The sequence below is a fragment of the Vidua chalybeata genome, chromosome 4 (genome assembly GCF_026979565.1).
Source record: "Vidua chalybeata isolate OUT-0048 chromosome 4, bVidCha1 merged haplotype, whole genome shotgun sequence".
Lineage (NCBI taxonomy): Eukaryota > Metazoa > Chordata > Aves > Passeriformes > Viduidae > Vidua > Vidua chalybeata.
Genome location: NC_071533.1, coordinates 62,215,929 through 62,234,171, shown reverse-complemented (window position 1 = coordinate 62,234,171; position 18,243 = coordinate 62,215,929). Strand labels below are relative to the sequence as shown.

General features: G+C 39.3%; 1 protein-coding gene across 7 annotated transcripts in view; it reads left to right on the top strand.

Moving 5' to 3' along the window:
* ABLIM2 (actin binding LIM protein family member 2) overlaps positions 1-18,243 on the top strand; it is a 127,576-nt gene that overhangs the window by 29,116 nt on the left and 80,217 nt on the right. For 6 of the 7 annotated variants that reach the window (XM_053941025.1, XM_053941030.1, XM_053941029.1 and 3 more), the window contains exon 2: positions 6,962-7,105. In XM_053941025.1, the coding sequence (XP_053797000.1) occupies positions 6,962-7,105 (144 nt within the window). Of the gene's footprint in view, positions 1-6,961; positions 7,106-18,243 lie in introns of those variants that run through there. The other variant, XM_053941031.1, reaches the window with a different exon arrangement.

Below are 18,243 nucleotides of genomic sequence, written 5' to 3'. Positions count from 1 at the left end.
GTAATTGGCGGTAAAAGCAGAGGTCAGCTCAGTTGTGCTGTGTGCCTGGCCTGTATCAGCTGTGGGTTTCTGTTTTGATGATGATGAGTAGGAAGTGCTGGAAAAGGCATGCCTTGGAAAGGCACTGTAGGAGTGGTTGCTTGTATGTAGTAAAAGCAGGTATGCATTTCAAAAAGGAGCACAGTTCTTTAAGCATTTTTTTTTTGTATTTTTGGACACTGTGGAAGAATTAAATTGAGACATATTGATGTGGAGATTTATCGAATTTGATGACTATTTTCTCTTAAAATACAGGAACTAAAGAGAGAAGTAATAGTGCTTTGCTGGAGGAGCCACCACAGAGGTCTTGGAAAGAGCAGTGAGCACTTCTGAGGGGATGCCCAGACACTCTTGGTGCACAAAAACACTATTGGGAAAGAGAGTTAGTTTGTGTGCTGGCCTGGGGACACTTCAGCCCTTTGTGTGGCCAGCTGGATGGCTCGAGGGACCATGTCATATGGACATTGACAGCAAAACTTCTTTCCCTTTGTCCTCCTGATCTTCTGGTTTCTCATGAGACATACAGAGGAACAGGACATTTTTTTGAGAAGGTGCCATAAAGCAGGGAAACATATTTGTAAAGTCATTTAACACAAGGGGCTAATTGAGAAATAGGGTAAACCAGGTTATCACCAGTTATTTAATATTCTTTTCCAGAAGATCTAACATGTCTGCTTCTTAGGCAGGGGTGGGGCCAGGGAATGGCTCTTGCCCACTGCTGAGTGGGGTTGGCAGGATGGATGGGAAGAGCTTGTGGAGTTCCCATTACACAATTACTCTTTATCTCATCTTTTTTTCTGGAAAGGACGAATGGGGTCTCAGGCCCCCTCAAGCCTCCATAATGAATCACTGGTTCTTAAGAGAAAAAAAAAAAAAAAAACAACCAACCCCCCCTTATCTAAATTAAATGTACAGCTGACACCCATGTAGCTCTCTGACCACTGCATGTATTAGTGTATTATGTATTTCTGTGTTATCTTCACTTCAGAACAGCTCCTCATCATTGGATTTTAAACACAGACACAAGATAGGGAGAGAGCAGGGGCCAGCTCTGCAGTGGGAATAACGCTTCACTGGGATATATAGAAGCACTTAAATGCTTCTTTCCTTTGTTTTCATCTGGATGTTTTTAAATTCAGCCCTGAGTGTTTTGACTCAGTTGATACAAGAAGGGTTTGTTAAAATAACAACTTAAACTCCAGTCTCTAATTCCTGCAGTACTTGTGTGCGTCTTCTTTAATCCTGCTCCAGGAAGATTGCAAATTTAATTCCCCTCTGAGCTGCTGTGAACCTCACCCTCACCAAGTCACTTGATACAGCATATTAGCAATCAACAATTTTGTCCTGTTTCTCAAATACTTAGTGAGTAAATGGCATTTGGGTCTCATATTTGTTTATTTTGATTTCTCAGTAACCACCTGTAGCTATAGAGATGAAAGGTTTCAGTGTCAACACAAAGATAATTTGCTGGTAATTCCTTCTTGCAGAATAACATCCCTTACTATTGCTGTGTGGTTTTGGTTCAGAGTTGGAATGTGGCCTTTGCCTTTGTTGAAAAAGCTGAACATTATTATGAACTAAACAGCTTATAATTACAGTTTTAAATATTGATGTCTAATATTTTTTCCACTCAAAAATATGTTTTCATCTCATGAGGCAAAAGGTGGTGGATTTATGGAGGAGCCTTTTCTTTAGTTGCTAAAGAAAATTGTTGTATCTTATCTGCTGATGGAGGGTTGCTGTTACGGACCAATGATACTTTATTTGTGTGAGCCTGAAATGAAAGGCCTGCACTTCTTTATCCCAGCCTCCAGAACACAATAATAAAAGCCCCAGAAAAAACCCACAGAAAGGAACAGGGAAGGTGCCCCCACCCCCCAAGCCCTTTGTTTTTCCTTTCATTGTTGCCTTTGGGCTCTGGTTCTGCACTGTCCTTCCAGGAGCCTTGGTGAGGAATTACCGCTTTCCCTGCATTGAGAATTAATTGGGTGGGTTGCAAATATTAGGAATAAAATTTCTTTTCATATGACTCTTGTCTCTCTACTCAAATTACATATTTCTTTAGACCACAGTACTCTTTAAAATGTCAGCATCATGGAAGGACAGGTTGGATGGGGCTTTGAGCAATGTAGTGTAGAGGAAGGTGTTCCTACCAATGCAGGAAGATTGGAACTAGGTGACCTTTGAAGTCCCTTCCAATCCAAATCATTCAAGGATTCTGAGATTATAATTTCAAATTGTGTCATTTGGCCTTGTATAATTTTGGGCTTCTTTAATCAGCAAGAGCAGTAAATCTATTAAACTGTTTTTTTTTTAGAACAGAGTTAAATAATGTGGTGCAAATGAGTTATATGGCCTTATAGTAAACAAAGAAGGTGGAAGTCTTTATTGTTAAACTTCACAGTTGAGGTTTGATTCCAGATTAAATGTGCATTCTTAAGCATGACACTTCTTAATTTTCTGTACTTTCCAAGCTCAGAAATGTCTTCTGTAGGTTCCTGTGCAGAGTTGAAACAAAACACAACAAAACTGGAAAAAGCATTAGGACTGTGTCAAATTCTGCAGTTTCTGGACATGTTTCTTCATCAGGTGTGTAATCTGCCATGAAGATTTCTCATTTAGCTGTTGGAGAACCTGATAGCAAAGGAGTTTGTCATCTTCTGCATAGACCAATCCTAGACTGGCTCTTTTGCTGAGAGTTTGAATTCCCTCAGCAGTTTGCTCGCAGCAGAGAGGAGGTGACATTTTCTGTCCCAGGCTTCTGAGCAGAGCATAGCCAAGGACTTGTGAATCCTCTTCCTTCTGTCACTGCCACCAGCCTGTCTTGTTCTGCTTCCAAAGTGTTCCTGTCTCACCCAAATCTTTTCCCTATCTCTGGCACCTTATCCTGGTCCCCAGAGCTGTTAAGTCTTGCTTAGTCTACAATGACAAAGGAGCTGGGCTTGGTCAAAGGGATGGCTTTTTACCACAAGCTGTGGATTTTGGATCCAGTGTACCTGTCTCTGTTCACAGAGGTCAGGCTGCAGCCTTTCATCCCAATATTTCCAAAAGCAAGCTGCTCTGCTTTCTTTTTAATGTTGAAAACCAATATATTGTATACTAACCTTTTTTCACCTTTATAAAAAGCATAAACATTTTGTCTGAAATTTTTCCTGAAGAAATGAGTTTGAGATCATCAAATGTGAGTAATGTTCATGTCAATGGGTAAAGTTTGGCAAAGCTTTCAGGCAAATAGTGTGATTTTTAGGGATGATCCTCTATAGGACCAAGAGTTGTACTTGATGATCCCTGTCTATAACTCAGGATATTCTGTGAGTCTGCAAAAGTTATAAGCACACTGAAAACATCACAGTGGCCATAAGATGTGTAATGCAGCTTTAATAATAAACAATGCCACTGTCCCTCCTTCCCTGTGGTACATGCAGCAAGTGCACGTCTAGAGTAAGCAGTATAAAAGTGAGGAGTTTATCTTATCTGACAATTCTTCAGCAAACTGTTTCTGGTTAATGTGCCCTCCCTACTTGGTCTAGAACTAAGCAGAATTATCTACTGTGTAGCCTGGTGGACACAGACTGAGTCTTGACATCAGAGATGTGTGAGCACTGGACAGCTGGCAAGAATACTGGCAGTAATGTCCCCAGCAGACAAGCCTTGCACAAAGAAGTCCTGTGGAAACTGCTCGTTCATTCCTTGCCAGTTTTTGTCCTTGTCAAAAAGTGAGTGCAGTGGGATCCTTTTAGGGTTTCAGGATTAATGAGGAGCAGAATGTAGTCTGGGAGAAAGGCAAATTTAGAGAATCAAGTATTCAGTTGTAATTTTGTTTAGAAAAAGTAGCTTAGAGTTAAGAAGGAAATTTCTACAAATCAGGATATAATGGAAGAATTTAATTTTAAATTAACTCTTTAGTTAGTTATGATCTGATGAGTAGTCTCAGATCATTACATTCCATCAGTAATTCATTATTTCACTTATTAAATTTGTTGATTGTTTCTTCTGCTGCTTTGAAGACTGATTTTGATACATAAAGGCATAAAGGTAGAATGCTGAAAATTGCCATGTAAACTTATCTCCTTAAATATAGTTTGAAACGTAAGTTAAAATGTAAAGTTCCCTAACGGAATTAGTTTCTCAGGATTATCAGCAGTTGAAATTTCAACCTAAACCATATTACATGTCAGTGTAATAAATGTAAAATAAATAAATGTAAAATAAATAAATGTAAAATATAAACTAATATATGATTAGTTATATGATTTTGTTGTACTAGATGGAGAAGTAAGTGTTTTAAACTGTCTTCAGAAGGACTTCTTTGTAATGATCTCAGAGGCACTGTAGTCCCACTGGGGTTTTGTGTGAAATACTTAGTAGCTCTGAACTGAAGAAGAGAAAAATAATTACTTCTTTGTCTGCAGTGTGTATTTTAAATATGCTTTGTGTTACTTAAAGATTAATACAAAAATTCCAAAAGAAATTTCTAAGAAGAATTTAAAAAAAACCCAAACCTAAATATTTTCCTTTTTTAATTTCTTTTGTAGCTGAGTTACTGGGTTTTTAATTACAAACCTTAATTTAGAGACCCAAAGGGAAGGAAATGTGTGAAGTCCTGCCCTGTAGCTCTGGACACTGAGCACCAAATACATCACGGAAATCATTTTTTTTCTGTTTTCTGTCACATTTTGAGTTTGTAACCATTGCCAGAAACCAAAAAAAAAACCCAACTTTGCAACAATTTTCAGTGTTCTGCTGCTTTGCAAAAAGTGCAGCATTGGACTCCCAGGGGCAAGAAATCAAGTAGAAAAGCAGTGTTTTCTCTGGAAATGGGAGGCTGTTGTCACTTAGGGAAGGGTGTGTTTGGAGGGGTGGGCTGCCCTCTGGCAGTGCTCCTGGCTTCCTCCTGCCCTGCTCTGCCCTGCGGCTGGAATTCCTGAGCTGGGTTTCTCTGCCCTGTGGGACACACCACAGCATGAGCTGGCAGCCTTCTGCACTGGCCAGGCACAGATGCCTCTGGAGAGATGCTGTTCTGAAAGGCTGAAACAGGGGAATAGTTGAGTGTGAAGAAAAGTCAGTTGTTTAATTGTTCCAGTCAGAATTTTATATTTCAAATGCAACTGTTTAAGCCCAAATGTTCTGGCTATGGTCAGCTCCTTTTAAGTCAAGTCTTTAATGAATTACATGCTATGAATTTGATGTTTGTTAGCAAATCTGGAAAGAACAAACCTCTATTTATAGTTGCACATCTAGCCACTACTCTAGTAACTAACTCAGGAAAATACTTTGGTTTCTTACAGGGTTGATTCTTTTTCAGGGTGGGTCGTTTGTTTTGGGCAGGTTACAGTACAGAGAGATTCTTGCGTCAAAAGTAAAATATTGCAAAGTTCAAAGTTTCCTCTGTTTTTATTTGAGGAGTAACTCAGACCCTCATCGTTGCCTGAACGATCTGTACTACTTGCTCTGTGCAAGTTTGGGCATCTGCCTTCTTATAAACTTCCAGCTGCCTGTCATGCTTATGTTGTTTTTATTGGAGATGTCCTTAATTATAACCAGGCCTTCAGTAATTGCTCCAAAGTTCACAATGCCTTGAGCAGAACTTTTTGACCATCACAGAACGTGTAATTTTACCAGACAAGGCAAAATGCTAATGGGTGGTGAATAATGTGGTGAGAAGCTCAAGCCCATGTATCTTCTGGGTTAAAAAAAACCCCAAACCACTTCAGTTGCAGGAGTAGAAAGTGCTGTTTTGGGTAAAACTTGCAGCAAGTCCTCTGGAAGAGTGTGTGGGAGGGAAGCTTAGCATCTTACTGAAACACTGACTCCTTCAATTCAGTGGATGGGGAAAGGCCTTGTTTTGCTGAAGCATATTGGTGTATGAGAGGTTGCTTCATCTTGACTGCTTGGTTGGTTGGTGAGTTTATTTTGTAGCTAAAATTTAAACAAAATCCCTTTGAAATAAGCAATCCAGCCTTTGAGTAAGCATGCCTCACTACAGAAGAAAATGTCATTAAATATGTCATTGACTTGAAATGCTTTATATGCTTTCCTGTTATTAATTCTTCACACAGGGAAAAAGCCAGATGTGTTGAGTTACAGTACAGCTCCTTTATAATTAACTGCCTTGATGTTTCCTCTCTTGACTCCTAAGTACACTGTGATAAAATATTGATGCAAGTGCTGCAGCAGGACTGCAAGAATGAGGTCATATCTCACCTGTTCCACATAACACGTTGAGATGCCAACTTATCTTGTGTTATCAACAGCACAGTAAATGCAATTTCTAATTTACATCACAAGATGGCAGCAAATTTTTAATTCACTTAATTTTCACTAACCTAGATTAATCGAACCTCTTGGAATTGTGGTTTCCTTACAAAATGACAGAAAACTTTGTTTAATGGTCAGATATGTGTGCTATTTACAGGGATGCCAATGTTTCAGAAGTATTCAAAACACCTACAGAGCTGTATTTCTGCCTTAAAATCAGTAATAAAAAGCATTTACTATGAACTTTAAAGATCAGTAGCTCACAGTGTAAGAGTTACCAAGTCCCATTAAAGATATTTTGAATAAAAACCTATAGCTTTTATCTGTATTCTTTGATTTCTTGAAGAGAAAATATGACAAAGCATTTTTTTAAACTCAGGTGGAGGCTCTCAAGACTTGATCATGTGGATTCTTTCTTCTATAAGGAATTCTGATTTATGTTTGAAGTGTTTTCAGTCAAAAGCTTTCAAAGTTATGAAATAACGGCTGGCTTGGCTCAATTCCTTTTGGCAGATCTTTTCTGCTGTGCTGGCAAATTCCAGAAGTTAAAATTTTAATCTGCTTGAGCTGATTTGTCCTAGGTGTTAATTGTCATTGCTTGTAGGTCTTAGAGAAGATGCATTTATGGCCTTTAAAATGCTCTGCTTTTTGTTTTCCCCTGCAGTTTCACAACCACAGGCTGTACATAGCCAGCTGGAGAAGCCATCCAGTACTGCAATTCTCTGCAATACCTGTGGAAAACCATGCAAAGGAGAAGTTTTGAGAGTTCAGAGCAAATATTTCCATATTAAATGCTTTGTTTGCAAAGGTAAGTGTGACTGCTGCTTCTGTGAGTAGGGCATTAGCAATGGTGTGTGACTTAATGATCCTGGAACCTTCACAAGCATATTTTACGATCCAATCCATGCCTGAAAGGATTTCCTATGAAATCCCTGACTCACTACTGTGAGATTATAAACATCCTAAGTCCCAAAACTGGAGAATGTTTTCAATGGATATAAAGCTGTTTATATCCATATTGGAGTTCACTATAGATTTGAGATGTCAGCACCTTGGGAGAGCAGTGCAGAGCTTGGAGAGAATGAACATTTGCAAAGAAACTCAGAGGTTTTCTCTCTTCCAGTTCCCTAATATGTTCCATAGGGTGCATCATGGCCACATCTGTCCACGTTCTCTTGTGTTGGGCTGTGATCTTGAAATTCCAGTGTGACCCTCTGTGCTTTTCCATTTTTTGGGGGGAATGACTTGGTTTGCTCCAGGTTGGTGCCTGGTGATCTAATATTGTCACATGAATAGCAGACAGATGGTCACAGGAAAAGGGAATTATCTGATACAACACTCCTTCTGTAGATACTTGCTTATTTAAAAACCTATCTGGAAGCTGCAAAGATCTAATTTGTTTTGAATGTACAAGTACATAAATGTTAACTGATGTTTACTGAACAACCTGCTTACTCCATTATTAACCAGTGCTTCAAATGACATTTATTAATCCCTGTAGCCCAGTCTAGAAACATGAGTATGTCTCTGGTTCCAGATGTTACTGTAACTATTTCTACTCTTCTTTAGAGGAACTACTAGAAAGAAAATGGTCACTATCTGTTAGCTATACTGATATTTTTTTAAAATCCCATGGGATTGAGTACATACAATTAATAACTGAGGCAATCTTTAATGAGTTAAGACAGGACTAAATGTTCAGCTCAATAATTGTATTCTATACAAAATTGAACAGCAAGCAAAATAAGCATACTGCATTTCCTAAACAGCAAAAATATTTTGGTCATCGATTCAGAAGGGATGAGTATTTAAAGCAGGACACAGCCCATACATGCATCTTTTAAGTTCTTTTAAAGCCAACTGTTCTTACAGGAAATTTCACGATTAAATCAGTTTTTCAGACCTAGCTCAGGAAAAGAGCACTTGATTGTTATTCAGGAGTCTTGTCTCCTACATGAAGCCTCGGTAACATTCTGGTATTTCTTCCATATTTTTATCTTTATGAAGTCCAAGCCCTTTTTATTTTTAACAGATTTGCTATGATTCTACAGAGGGAGTAAGACAGAATTTTACATCCAATTTTTGGTTTTATAGGCCATCTCCATTTAGATGATGCCAGGTCACCAGCAAATGCACCATGTGGTCACTGAACCGATTCGCTGATCCCAAATTTTGGCAGTGCAGAGGGTTTTTTTCCCACCTCCATGCAGAGGAAGATGATGAGTGCACTGTAGAAGCTGCATTGCCCCTATCTGTCTGTAAGAGTTAAGAAGGAGTTTGTTCTGCTTCTGGCAGATCTTGGATAAAATGAGGAAAAAGTCACAGTTAACGAGGTAGCATCTGTCAGCCACCTGTCAGTCTCTCAGCTGGCACAGGAGAGTGTCAGAGGTGTGGTTAAACTGCTCTTGGGCTCCTCCTTACTAATCATTTTGCTAAGTTTGCCCACATGATTGGTTTGAGGGTTTTCTCTCATTATTTAAATGCTATAATTTCTTTTATCACCTTTCAAGGGTTTCCATCAATTTTCTGGCATTCTTCTGGTATCTGTTTTTGTTTTGTTTCTGGCCTTTATTTGTTACTTAAGAAGCATAAGTTGCTTTGTAATATGGATTTGCCATGTTGTTATGTGAGAAGAGCTTTGGAACAGAACAGAGCACTGAATATATATTTCACTAACTACATAAAAGAAGAAAAAGCAGGTTAGGCAAATGTGACTTAGATTTTTTAATTAATGGATGAAATAATACAGTTCATGTGTTAGGATTTAGCAAAAAAGAAAATGGTATTCAGTTCTGATCAATCTGCTTTCAGCCTTGGAGGAGAGTTTTGTGCCATGGCGCCTGCTGTGCACGGGCAGGGTGATGATTCTGGGAATGTATTTATCTTACTGTTGATTCCACCCTGTGGTGCATTTATTTCGATGCTACTCAGCAATGCAGTTTGTCCTGTCTTACCTCATCCACCAAAGATAGCACATGGAATGAGGCTGTGTGTCCAGCATGCAGTGCAGCTGCAGGACTGCCCAGGAGAGATAATCCCATGTGTGGGCTGGCTGCATTGCCCTGCTAAGATGCCTGCCTGCTTGGTTGACTGCCTCTGTATTAAATCATCTTGTAGCCTGCATCAGAAAACATGTAATATTTTCAAAGCTGCAGGAAATTTTGGTCCCTCTCACAGAATTTACGGCTGTGCAGTGGTGGAAAATGCAAACTGATATGAATGACAGATGACCACGGTGTCGTGTTGAGAGGTATTAGAGGTCTGTTTGAACGACCTCATCAGTGACAGATGATATTACACTGGAAGAAGTCACACTTTTATTGAATATGTGTGAAATTTGAAACTATTTCTTTGATAGTTTTGGATAAATTAAAAGGTTTCAGAGGGTCAAATACATTGAGTTCTGTATTTCTACCCGTTTTTTTTTAGGCTAGAAAGGTAGTTTTGTGTATTGCCATACTGCTGTCTGATTATTCATAAAATGGTTTGGGTTGGAAAGGACCTTAAAGAAAGATCACCTTGTTCCAGCCCCCCTGCCATAAGGAAAGACACCTTCAACTAGACCAGAATGCTCAAAGCCCCATCCAGCCTTGGGCACTTCCAGGGGTGGGGCAGCCACAACTTGTCTGGGCAGCCTTCCTTATGGTGACTGTGAGTTTTAGAATGGTAACAACAGCTATATAGATGCCTTTTGTATTAAAATTAAATTACATAACCAAGGAAGGTTAGTACAAAGTCACTAATTCCCATGCAGTTCTTCTTTCATTCCCATCCAGTTACATTCCCCAGATAATGATTCTAAACAATTCAAAGTTTTTAAATGGCAAAGAACTTCTTTATTATTCAAGACTAAAAGACACATCCAGATTAAAAAATTTAACAGCACTACTGGGAGCATCTGCTAGTTTTTGCTCAGTGTCAAAGTATAATAGGCATTATAAATAAGGTTTATACTCATATCTATTCATATGTGTTATTTCCTGTTTAGCTGCACATCTAATCTGCTGTATCTGCTAAATACTGTAAGGAACATGCCATCTAAGCATCAAGGAAAATTACTGAAGCAATAAAATATTAGTGACTTAGATTGTCAAATTAAAAAAAAATGAATATAAACTATTCTGAGGGTGTCTGTTAGGTCAGGACTGCATTTAATGGAGTGGATGGTATTAGAGAAATATTAACTTGGAGCTTGCTTACAACTGTGATTTAGTACACCCAGTAGAGAGACAGGTTAACATAGAATTGTAGATAGGAATATGTAGATGCTGTAATTATATTATCTTGGGTAGCCTTTGATAAGGATAGAAATTACCCTGTTTTATTAGTATTTGGCAAATATTTAATTTTCTGTGTTTTGATAGTGTCCTGACACTTCCAAAGTTGCAGTGACCAATTTAAACAGGGGAACCCATACCATCTTGCTAAAGAGTGTTCTTTGTACATATGTGAGAAGAACTATAACTCATATCTGTGTCCTTTCCTGGTTAGTCTTCATGAAAGGAAATAAACTTCCAGTCTGAGCCTTGGAGGTAAAAACATGACCTGTGTGCTATACCTGCTTCATTGTATCTCATATGTATCTTGTTTTACCCCTAATCAAAATTATCCTGATTGCTGTGGCTTGTTATGGGTGCAGCACATGCAGTCTTCCCTGCTGGCACAGCTACTAGTTGCAAGTATGTATTTTTTCCCATTAATTTTCATGGGTTGTTTTTAAATTAATCTGCTAGAATTTAGCACATCTTCAGCTTAGAATGGGGTATGTGGTTCTGGGGATTAGTGTTTCTGTGACCCTGCAGTGTCCTGGGAACTGTGAAAAGGCCCAGGTCTGGATATATCACTTCTATACCATTTTCTCAGTAGAACATCAACAGAACCCAGAGTTATATCATTTATTGGGAAGTCCTATTAATGGGAAGTTCTAAGACAAAATATTCAGTTAAAATATTCAGTAACTTGGTAATAGGAGTTATTTCTTTGTTAGCTCAAATACATCTGCTAGGATATGAACATGTTCTAAGCTAGGCTGAGTGATCTGAGGGACTCACATTTGAACATAGCTACGGGGTTTCACATTTCAAAATGGGAGTCACTTACGGGAAGATCATTTGTAAGATTTCCAAGTCCCAGATTTTTGCCAGGCAGTAGCAATTTCTGCTATTTCTGGTGTCATGGGCACTGGAGATTAGTGTAGGGAGTCTTATTTATCAGGCACTCTCAGCAACATGTCCAACACTTCCTGAGTCCTTCAGGAGTTTGCAATCCCAGATCATATTAACTCAGTATAACAGGAAAAGCTGTTTCCAATGTAAGGCTCACCAAGGTTACAGAGTGTGGTAGGTTTAGGGCTGCCTTACCAATGTCATGTTAGCTTGTAATTTTCACTTTTCACAATTTTCACATTTTCACAATGTTTCACTTTTTCACATTTTCACAATTTCACTGAAATTATCATGATGATAGTAATGATCACTTTTGCTGGTGCAGAAGTAATTTAATGTAGCGGCAAATGGTTCTATATTGTGGTTTTAAAACCTGAACTTTAAAATTTTTAATCACTGATTTTCTAAAAACAGCTCAATAATTAAAGCACAAACAAATTTTGGTCAGTTAGCTAACTTTCACTATCACAAAGTAATGGATAATTTCTTTATAATCATGTTCTTTTTGCAACCTTTCTTTGCATTCATTAAGAGCTTTGTGCAGCCCCTCACATCCTGGCCATATACCCATCACACCAGCATTCTAGCAACATGGTATATATATTTCAACCAGAGTCTGGTGAATCTTTTTTTAAGAGTATCTTTCACAAATTTAATAAATACATAATACTAGTAAGGCATGGTGAAATTGGAGGAATCATGGTTATGAGTACTGGTAAAGGAATATCTTAATAACATTCAATAGAAGGTAGCTAACTACCCACCAAAGGAAGCCAAACCTCTGTTGCTTCTGTTTTCCAATTTATTTACTCCTTATTTGCATCCTTCTAGTCCGTTATAGTAAAAAGGTAAGTGCTCATTAGAGAACTTGAATGAGACGTTATAGTAAGAAGGTAAATGCTCATTAGAGGATAGAATTTTCAAATCTATGTAAGCTTTGCAGGCAGTAAAGATACTATTCATATAAAGAAGTTTTGAACATGCATAGTTTCAGCCCACATTAGATGATGTCACAGAATTATTATTATTTTAAAAAGCCTGTAAGTCATTTTAATTACTCAAGTTCTCTTTTTGGGTAAGGTTTTCCCTGTGCAAAAAAAATGTCAGTGCAAGGATGTCTTTATGCAGGGGACTTCCTGACTAAGTGATGTTCTTTCCCTTGAGGACACAGCAGGGATACAGCAGCACTCTGGAGTAGCTACTGGGCATTTCAGTGCACTAAAGTGATGTGATGCCTGTATTGAGACCCAGGGAGAGTTGTTGTATAAAATTCATCACTGCCACAGTGGTGTTATTCCACCTCCCACTTTCTGCAATGCATTAACATGAGACCATCTGCCATATCTGTGAATAGAACAGGGACTTAATTTGCAAACCTGGAACTGGCACCCAAAGCACTATTAAAAAAAATCTGAAAATATTTGTTGTTGTTGCTTTGCATGTTGGATGTTTGTTTTGTTTTTGTGGTTTTTTTTTTGTTTTTTTTTTGTGTTGCGGGTTTTATTTTATTTTATTGTTTTTAAAAACCTGTTTTAATTAGTCTAGCTAATGACAGCAGTATTTTATTTATAAACACTTAAGTTGCTCTTAGGTTTAAAATGGGTTGAAGCACATTACACTGTTTCTTAAATTTCTTTAGCATACTTGTAAATTTTAAATAACCCAATTGAGTCCTTAAAACAAGAGATGAGTATAAACAAGACATTTTTTCCAGTTTTCCTGGGGATTGTTTTGGTAGTTTGAAACAGCCACATACCTAATGCTGTGAGGACCTTGCTCACCTCTAAGACTATGGTAGAGTTTTTATAGGGCAGTAACACTGTCTCTAAGCCTTTGGGAAACTATGATCTCCAGAAGGAAAAGGGAAATATACTTTCTAATGAAAAATTACTTGATGTGTAGTTCCCATTTATTATAGGAGTCAAGGTACATAATGCACAGAAAATTTCCTAAACTTTCCTTCATTTAATTGGTGCACTCGAATATTTTGTCAATTTCATAAGAGTATTCTGAATCTTAAAGGGTTTTCCTGCACTGAAGTGTTTACTCCGTAAATTAATTTGTGGGCATCATGGCCAGTGTGGCCTGGGAGTTTGTGTAGGTGCTGTACTCTCTATCCTTTATAGCTTTATCAGTGCTATATATGCATGGTGAAGTGTTGCAGGATAGGATGTATCCCCACAGTTTTCTGTATCTTTTCTGCTCCTGAAAGTTGCTGGTTTTCTTCCATCAGACCTGTCTGCCTTCCTGCATTTCCTGATTGGAAGCTGGAGAAGAGACCAGCAGGTCTGTCCAGGACTTTTCTGCATGCTGCTTTTGTTTGCCCTGGATAGTAACAAAATGAGGTATCATTCAAGTCCTTGAGATTACAGATAGTATTTTAGATATTATTGCTAATACACTGCCAGTGACTGACAGGCTTGAGTATTCTTGATTTCACAGATGTGTTTGGAAAGACAGTTGCCATCACTCGTGCATAGAAGAGTGATTGAACTGTGTGGTTTATATACCCCATTGCAAGGTCCCTTCTGTCTTAGTGCTGCTCACCTATAGACTGAATGTTGAGGTGTAAATTAACCAAGAGATGATATTCCCATGCCAATATTTGTATGGCCAGCAAACTTGGAGTTGGGAAAGGCTTCCCCAAAAGCTTTGTGAAAAGCTTATCTGGACTTACCACAATAGACCACGCAAGAAGGAGTATCAGAGTCGCAGCCATCTGCTGGAAATGAGCTTAGACTGCTTCAGATTAATTGCAGTTCAGTTTGAACTTCAGTCAAAGCTGTAGCGGTGGAAGTTTGCCAGGTGGTTCTGATTCCTTCTCACAGGCATAGTGACCAAGAGAAATATTCCACATATGATTATGGGCTTTTGGAGAATGGGATACCAGACTTCATCAATGGTGTATGAATACACAGAATGTAGCTGCCAAAAGAGAATAATATCAGCGGTGTACTATCTGCCACTCTTAGGATTGTGGTCAGTCAGTGGCATCCATCTCATGGATGGAGGAAAACACCAGAAGTGGACATAAAACCACAGTGCTGAGGAAGAAGAATTTTATTTAACTTACATCAGGCAGAAAATGGGAGGGAAAAATTTAGACTTGATATGTGCAGTTGCATGTAAGCAAACCACGTGATTGTCTGGCACGTTGACAGCAGAGCAGCACTGTTGGGATGACAAGACCTGCAGTGCCAGCTGCTGCTGCAGTGTGCAGCAGCACAGTGAGCGTAGCATCCCCCAAGCAGCTCAGGACACAGCTGGTTTTTAGGCCCAGCATGCAGCCAAAAAATTAATCTACTTTCAGTAGGCTCATTTGGCAGCACAGAAAACAGATGCATTTTATGTTTGTACACTGCAAATGGAGTACTGATGGCGTACAGTAGTGGAATAGCAATGTGCTTAAAGTGCATTGATTAATTGATTTACTGCTATTTATTTTTATAAAATCATAGCATAATGGGAGGGACATTTAAAGGTCATCTAGTCAAAACTCCCCTGGAATGAGCAGTGATATCTTCAGCTAAATCAGTGTGCTCAGGGCCCTGTCCAACCTGACTTTAAATGTTTCCAGAGATGGACCATCTACCATCTCTTTGGGCAACCTGTTCCAGTGTCTCACCAGCCTCACTTAAAGAAAAATTCTTCCATATATCCCATTTAAATTGTACTTATTTTAGTTTGAAACCATTACTATTACACACTGCATAAATTCCAGTGCTTCAGGTGCTGCTACAGACACGGTGCTAAGGAAAAAAGTAGTCAGTTTCTAAACCAGTAGAGGAGCCCCTCACATCTATATATGAATTATTTTGGTGTCAGGTAATTGCAAACTGTCTTGAAAAGTGGAATTATCCAGCTGTAAGAGAAGCCACCATGAGATACAATCCCTAAAAATGGTGTGGGTATTGTCCCTCTCAAGTACCATAGCACATCCAGGTACTGGCTTGCTTCTAAATATCATAAGAATAAGAGACAAGCACTTATTCACTACTTAAAAATTCCTCCTAAAGCTCGGGAAAAGGCATTGCCATGTATATAAGGTAATACTGAGACAAGAAGATGAGTTACTCTGTGTTAGTCTCTTCATTAATATAATTACTGGTTTCAGTGCTTTTCTCTTACCACCAAGATGAACTCCAGAAACTGTTGAAAACTGTTTCTAGGTTAAAAATAACCCTTCCTCCAGATACTCCTTTTGGAAGACAAATGCTAGGTAGGAGTGGATGTGACATAATGCTCATTTCCTGTCCTAGGAGAGTAAGATCTGGTAGCTGCCTTCAGATATTCTCCCTAGACTTCCTCCAGCTTTCCTTTTCTGGTTTCTTGTCTCTGTAGCATCATCTCAGATGGGCAGTGTCTTCGTCCATGTAAGTAGCTGGCAAGGGGCACAGCATCTCACCTGAGGAAAGGCCAATGGATCTCTTTTCCTAGCAGCTCTTCTCAGCTTTAAACCATGACTATTTTAATATCCAATCCAGTATTTAACTGGAATCCTTATGTTTTTCTCTGGTCAGCTGGGTTCAGCAAGTGAAGGAGCAGGCAAGGCAAGGGTTTGTGACTCAAGGTTTGGCCTGTGGAGCAGAGCTGGTGATGTTCATTCAGCCACTCTTTGCATATGGGGAGGCTGAAGTGATGGTGATGCAGAAAGGGGCCTGGTGAGAGGCTGCCAAGCTCACTTTTATTTTGAAATCCCAATAACTCGTTTTTCTGGCTCTCTTTAGCTGAGCAGTTTCACTGCAGGGTTTCCTGAGAAGCCAGGATTAAGTGCATTAGTGCAGACTGCTTTAGTGACAGAACAGAGAGACCAATACCCTCAGGGTGAGACAGAGTGCCACCAAATGCCAGTGGCACAACGGTTGTTGAACCCACGTGCCCCAGACCTTGAACCAGGACTCTCTTAGCTGCAGTGAGACAGAGCCTGCCTGGCCTCCATTTAGACTATAAATATAGATTTGCTTGTGCTTATCTCTCATTTTAGCAGGTGAACAGGGACAAAAGTGCACAACAGAGCAGTGGCAAATAATTTGTGGCTACACTATCAAGTCATCTTCCTCTGGTTATGGAAGCCCAGCTCTAAGTCCCTCTGTGATGGTGCACAGCAAAATGTGTTAACCATTGCCTGTTCTGTAGCTCCAAGTGGCTCTTGGTGCCTTTGTCCAGGTGCACTGCAGTCAGGTGTGCTACTACCAGCATGAAGAAACATATTTAGGGACATAACCCCTCTCTGCACTTTTCAGAAATGCAGTTATGTCCTTATAACGTTTTTCTCTTATGATCCACTTTACAAGTTCAAACACTGTATGATGCAATTTAGAACTGCTCTAGGGCATCAGTATCAGCTCAGCATGCTGCTCAGCATCATCTTAAATCCATAGTTGAGCTCTGCTTCTGGTTCACCAGTAGGTAGCTGAAATATATAGGCTGAAAGAAACTCATGATATCCAGCAAGTTGTGCCAGACTTTTGGAAAGTCTGTTCAAAAAGCCTGTCCTTCGTAAAAATGAGAGCATGGGTGAGAAAGAGAAATGCTAAAGCAAATGTGTTAAGCCTGTGAGATAGAGAACATGAACAATGTATTGAAATATAAATTGTCTAATTCATGTTGTCCATGACACATGCAATATGACTGGAATTATTTTGACTTATAGGAAAGATTAGAACACATAGTTCTTCAGTTCTTGACCATGCACTAATACAGTTCTAGCATGATTGTTGTTTTCTGACTCTTAGTAGTCAGGGCCATCTCCAGGGAGAATAATGAGCACTGAAATCCCACACAGGGATGAGCCCTCGGAGGGTTCAAAGAGGGCCTGGAGCCCAGGCCTCCTGTGCTACAGTTAACAAAGCCTATAAAAAGGGGAGGGTGATTGGATGTAATTTTGAATGAATGATCTGGGTCCTCTGCTTTCTTGGGGTTTCTGCTCTGTATGTGTTACTTTGTGCCTTGGGCATCTCTGTTGGACTCTTTTCTTGTAGTTTAGGTGAAAAATGACTGATTCTGACACTGCAAACATGTTTGGGTGTGAATTGCCAGGCTTTACATTTAGAAACCAAAGTGCCTGTGTGCTCTCAGGTACCTGAGTGTAAATCTCAGTCTGGAATTTTAGAAGCATGGATACTTCTTCTATTTTGGGACCAAGGCACTGAGCAACTCTACAGTGTTTTGTACATGCATCCCAAATTTAATAAGCAACATTCCCACTCCTTTTCTGTGGGCTGTATGTGAGTAGTGACATTGCTGTGGTTCAGCATGGTTTGACTGTAAACACCATTTGCTGATGGGAACACATTCCTACATGAACATCCCCAGGAGCAGGAGTACGTAGTAACAAGTGTGGTGCTGTGACTTGCAGTAAAGGAGTAGTCAACACAGCAGCAGAATCACAACTTTGAAGTCCAGTTCCCTTTTAAATCAAGTCAAGTCTGTTTCCGAAGATCCTGGTCAAGGTGGATGATGGTCATGTTCTACGTAACTGCTCTTTCTGTAGGACTTCACCAGACCATGGTATCTCTCCTTTCTCATCTTATATGTTCTCAAAATTCCAGCCTAGCTTCATCTTTGGTGCAATGAAGAAAACACCTCAACAGTCTCAGAAGCCTTTGGTTAATCAACTATAACCCTTTTCTACAGGTTTAGTTTAAAAAAATCGAAATTGACATTTAGGACTAAAATCTTACTTTTGCCATGAGTGGATGAACCTGGAGGTGCCTCCAGTTCATAAGTGGTGAGTGATGTTCATCAGGTAAACATGAGAGCTGCTTTAAACTGATATAAC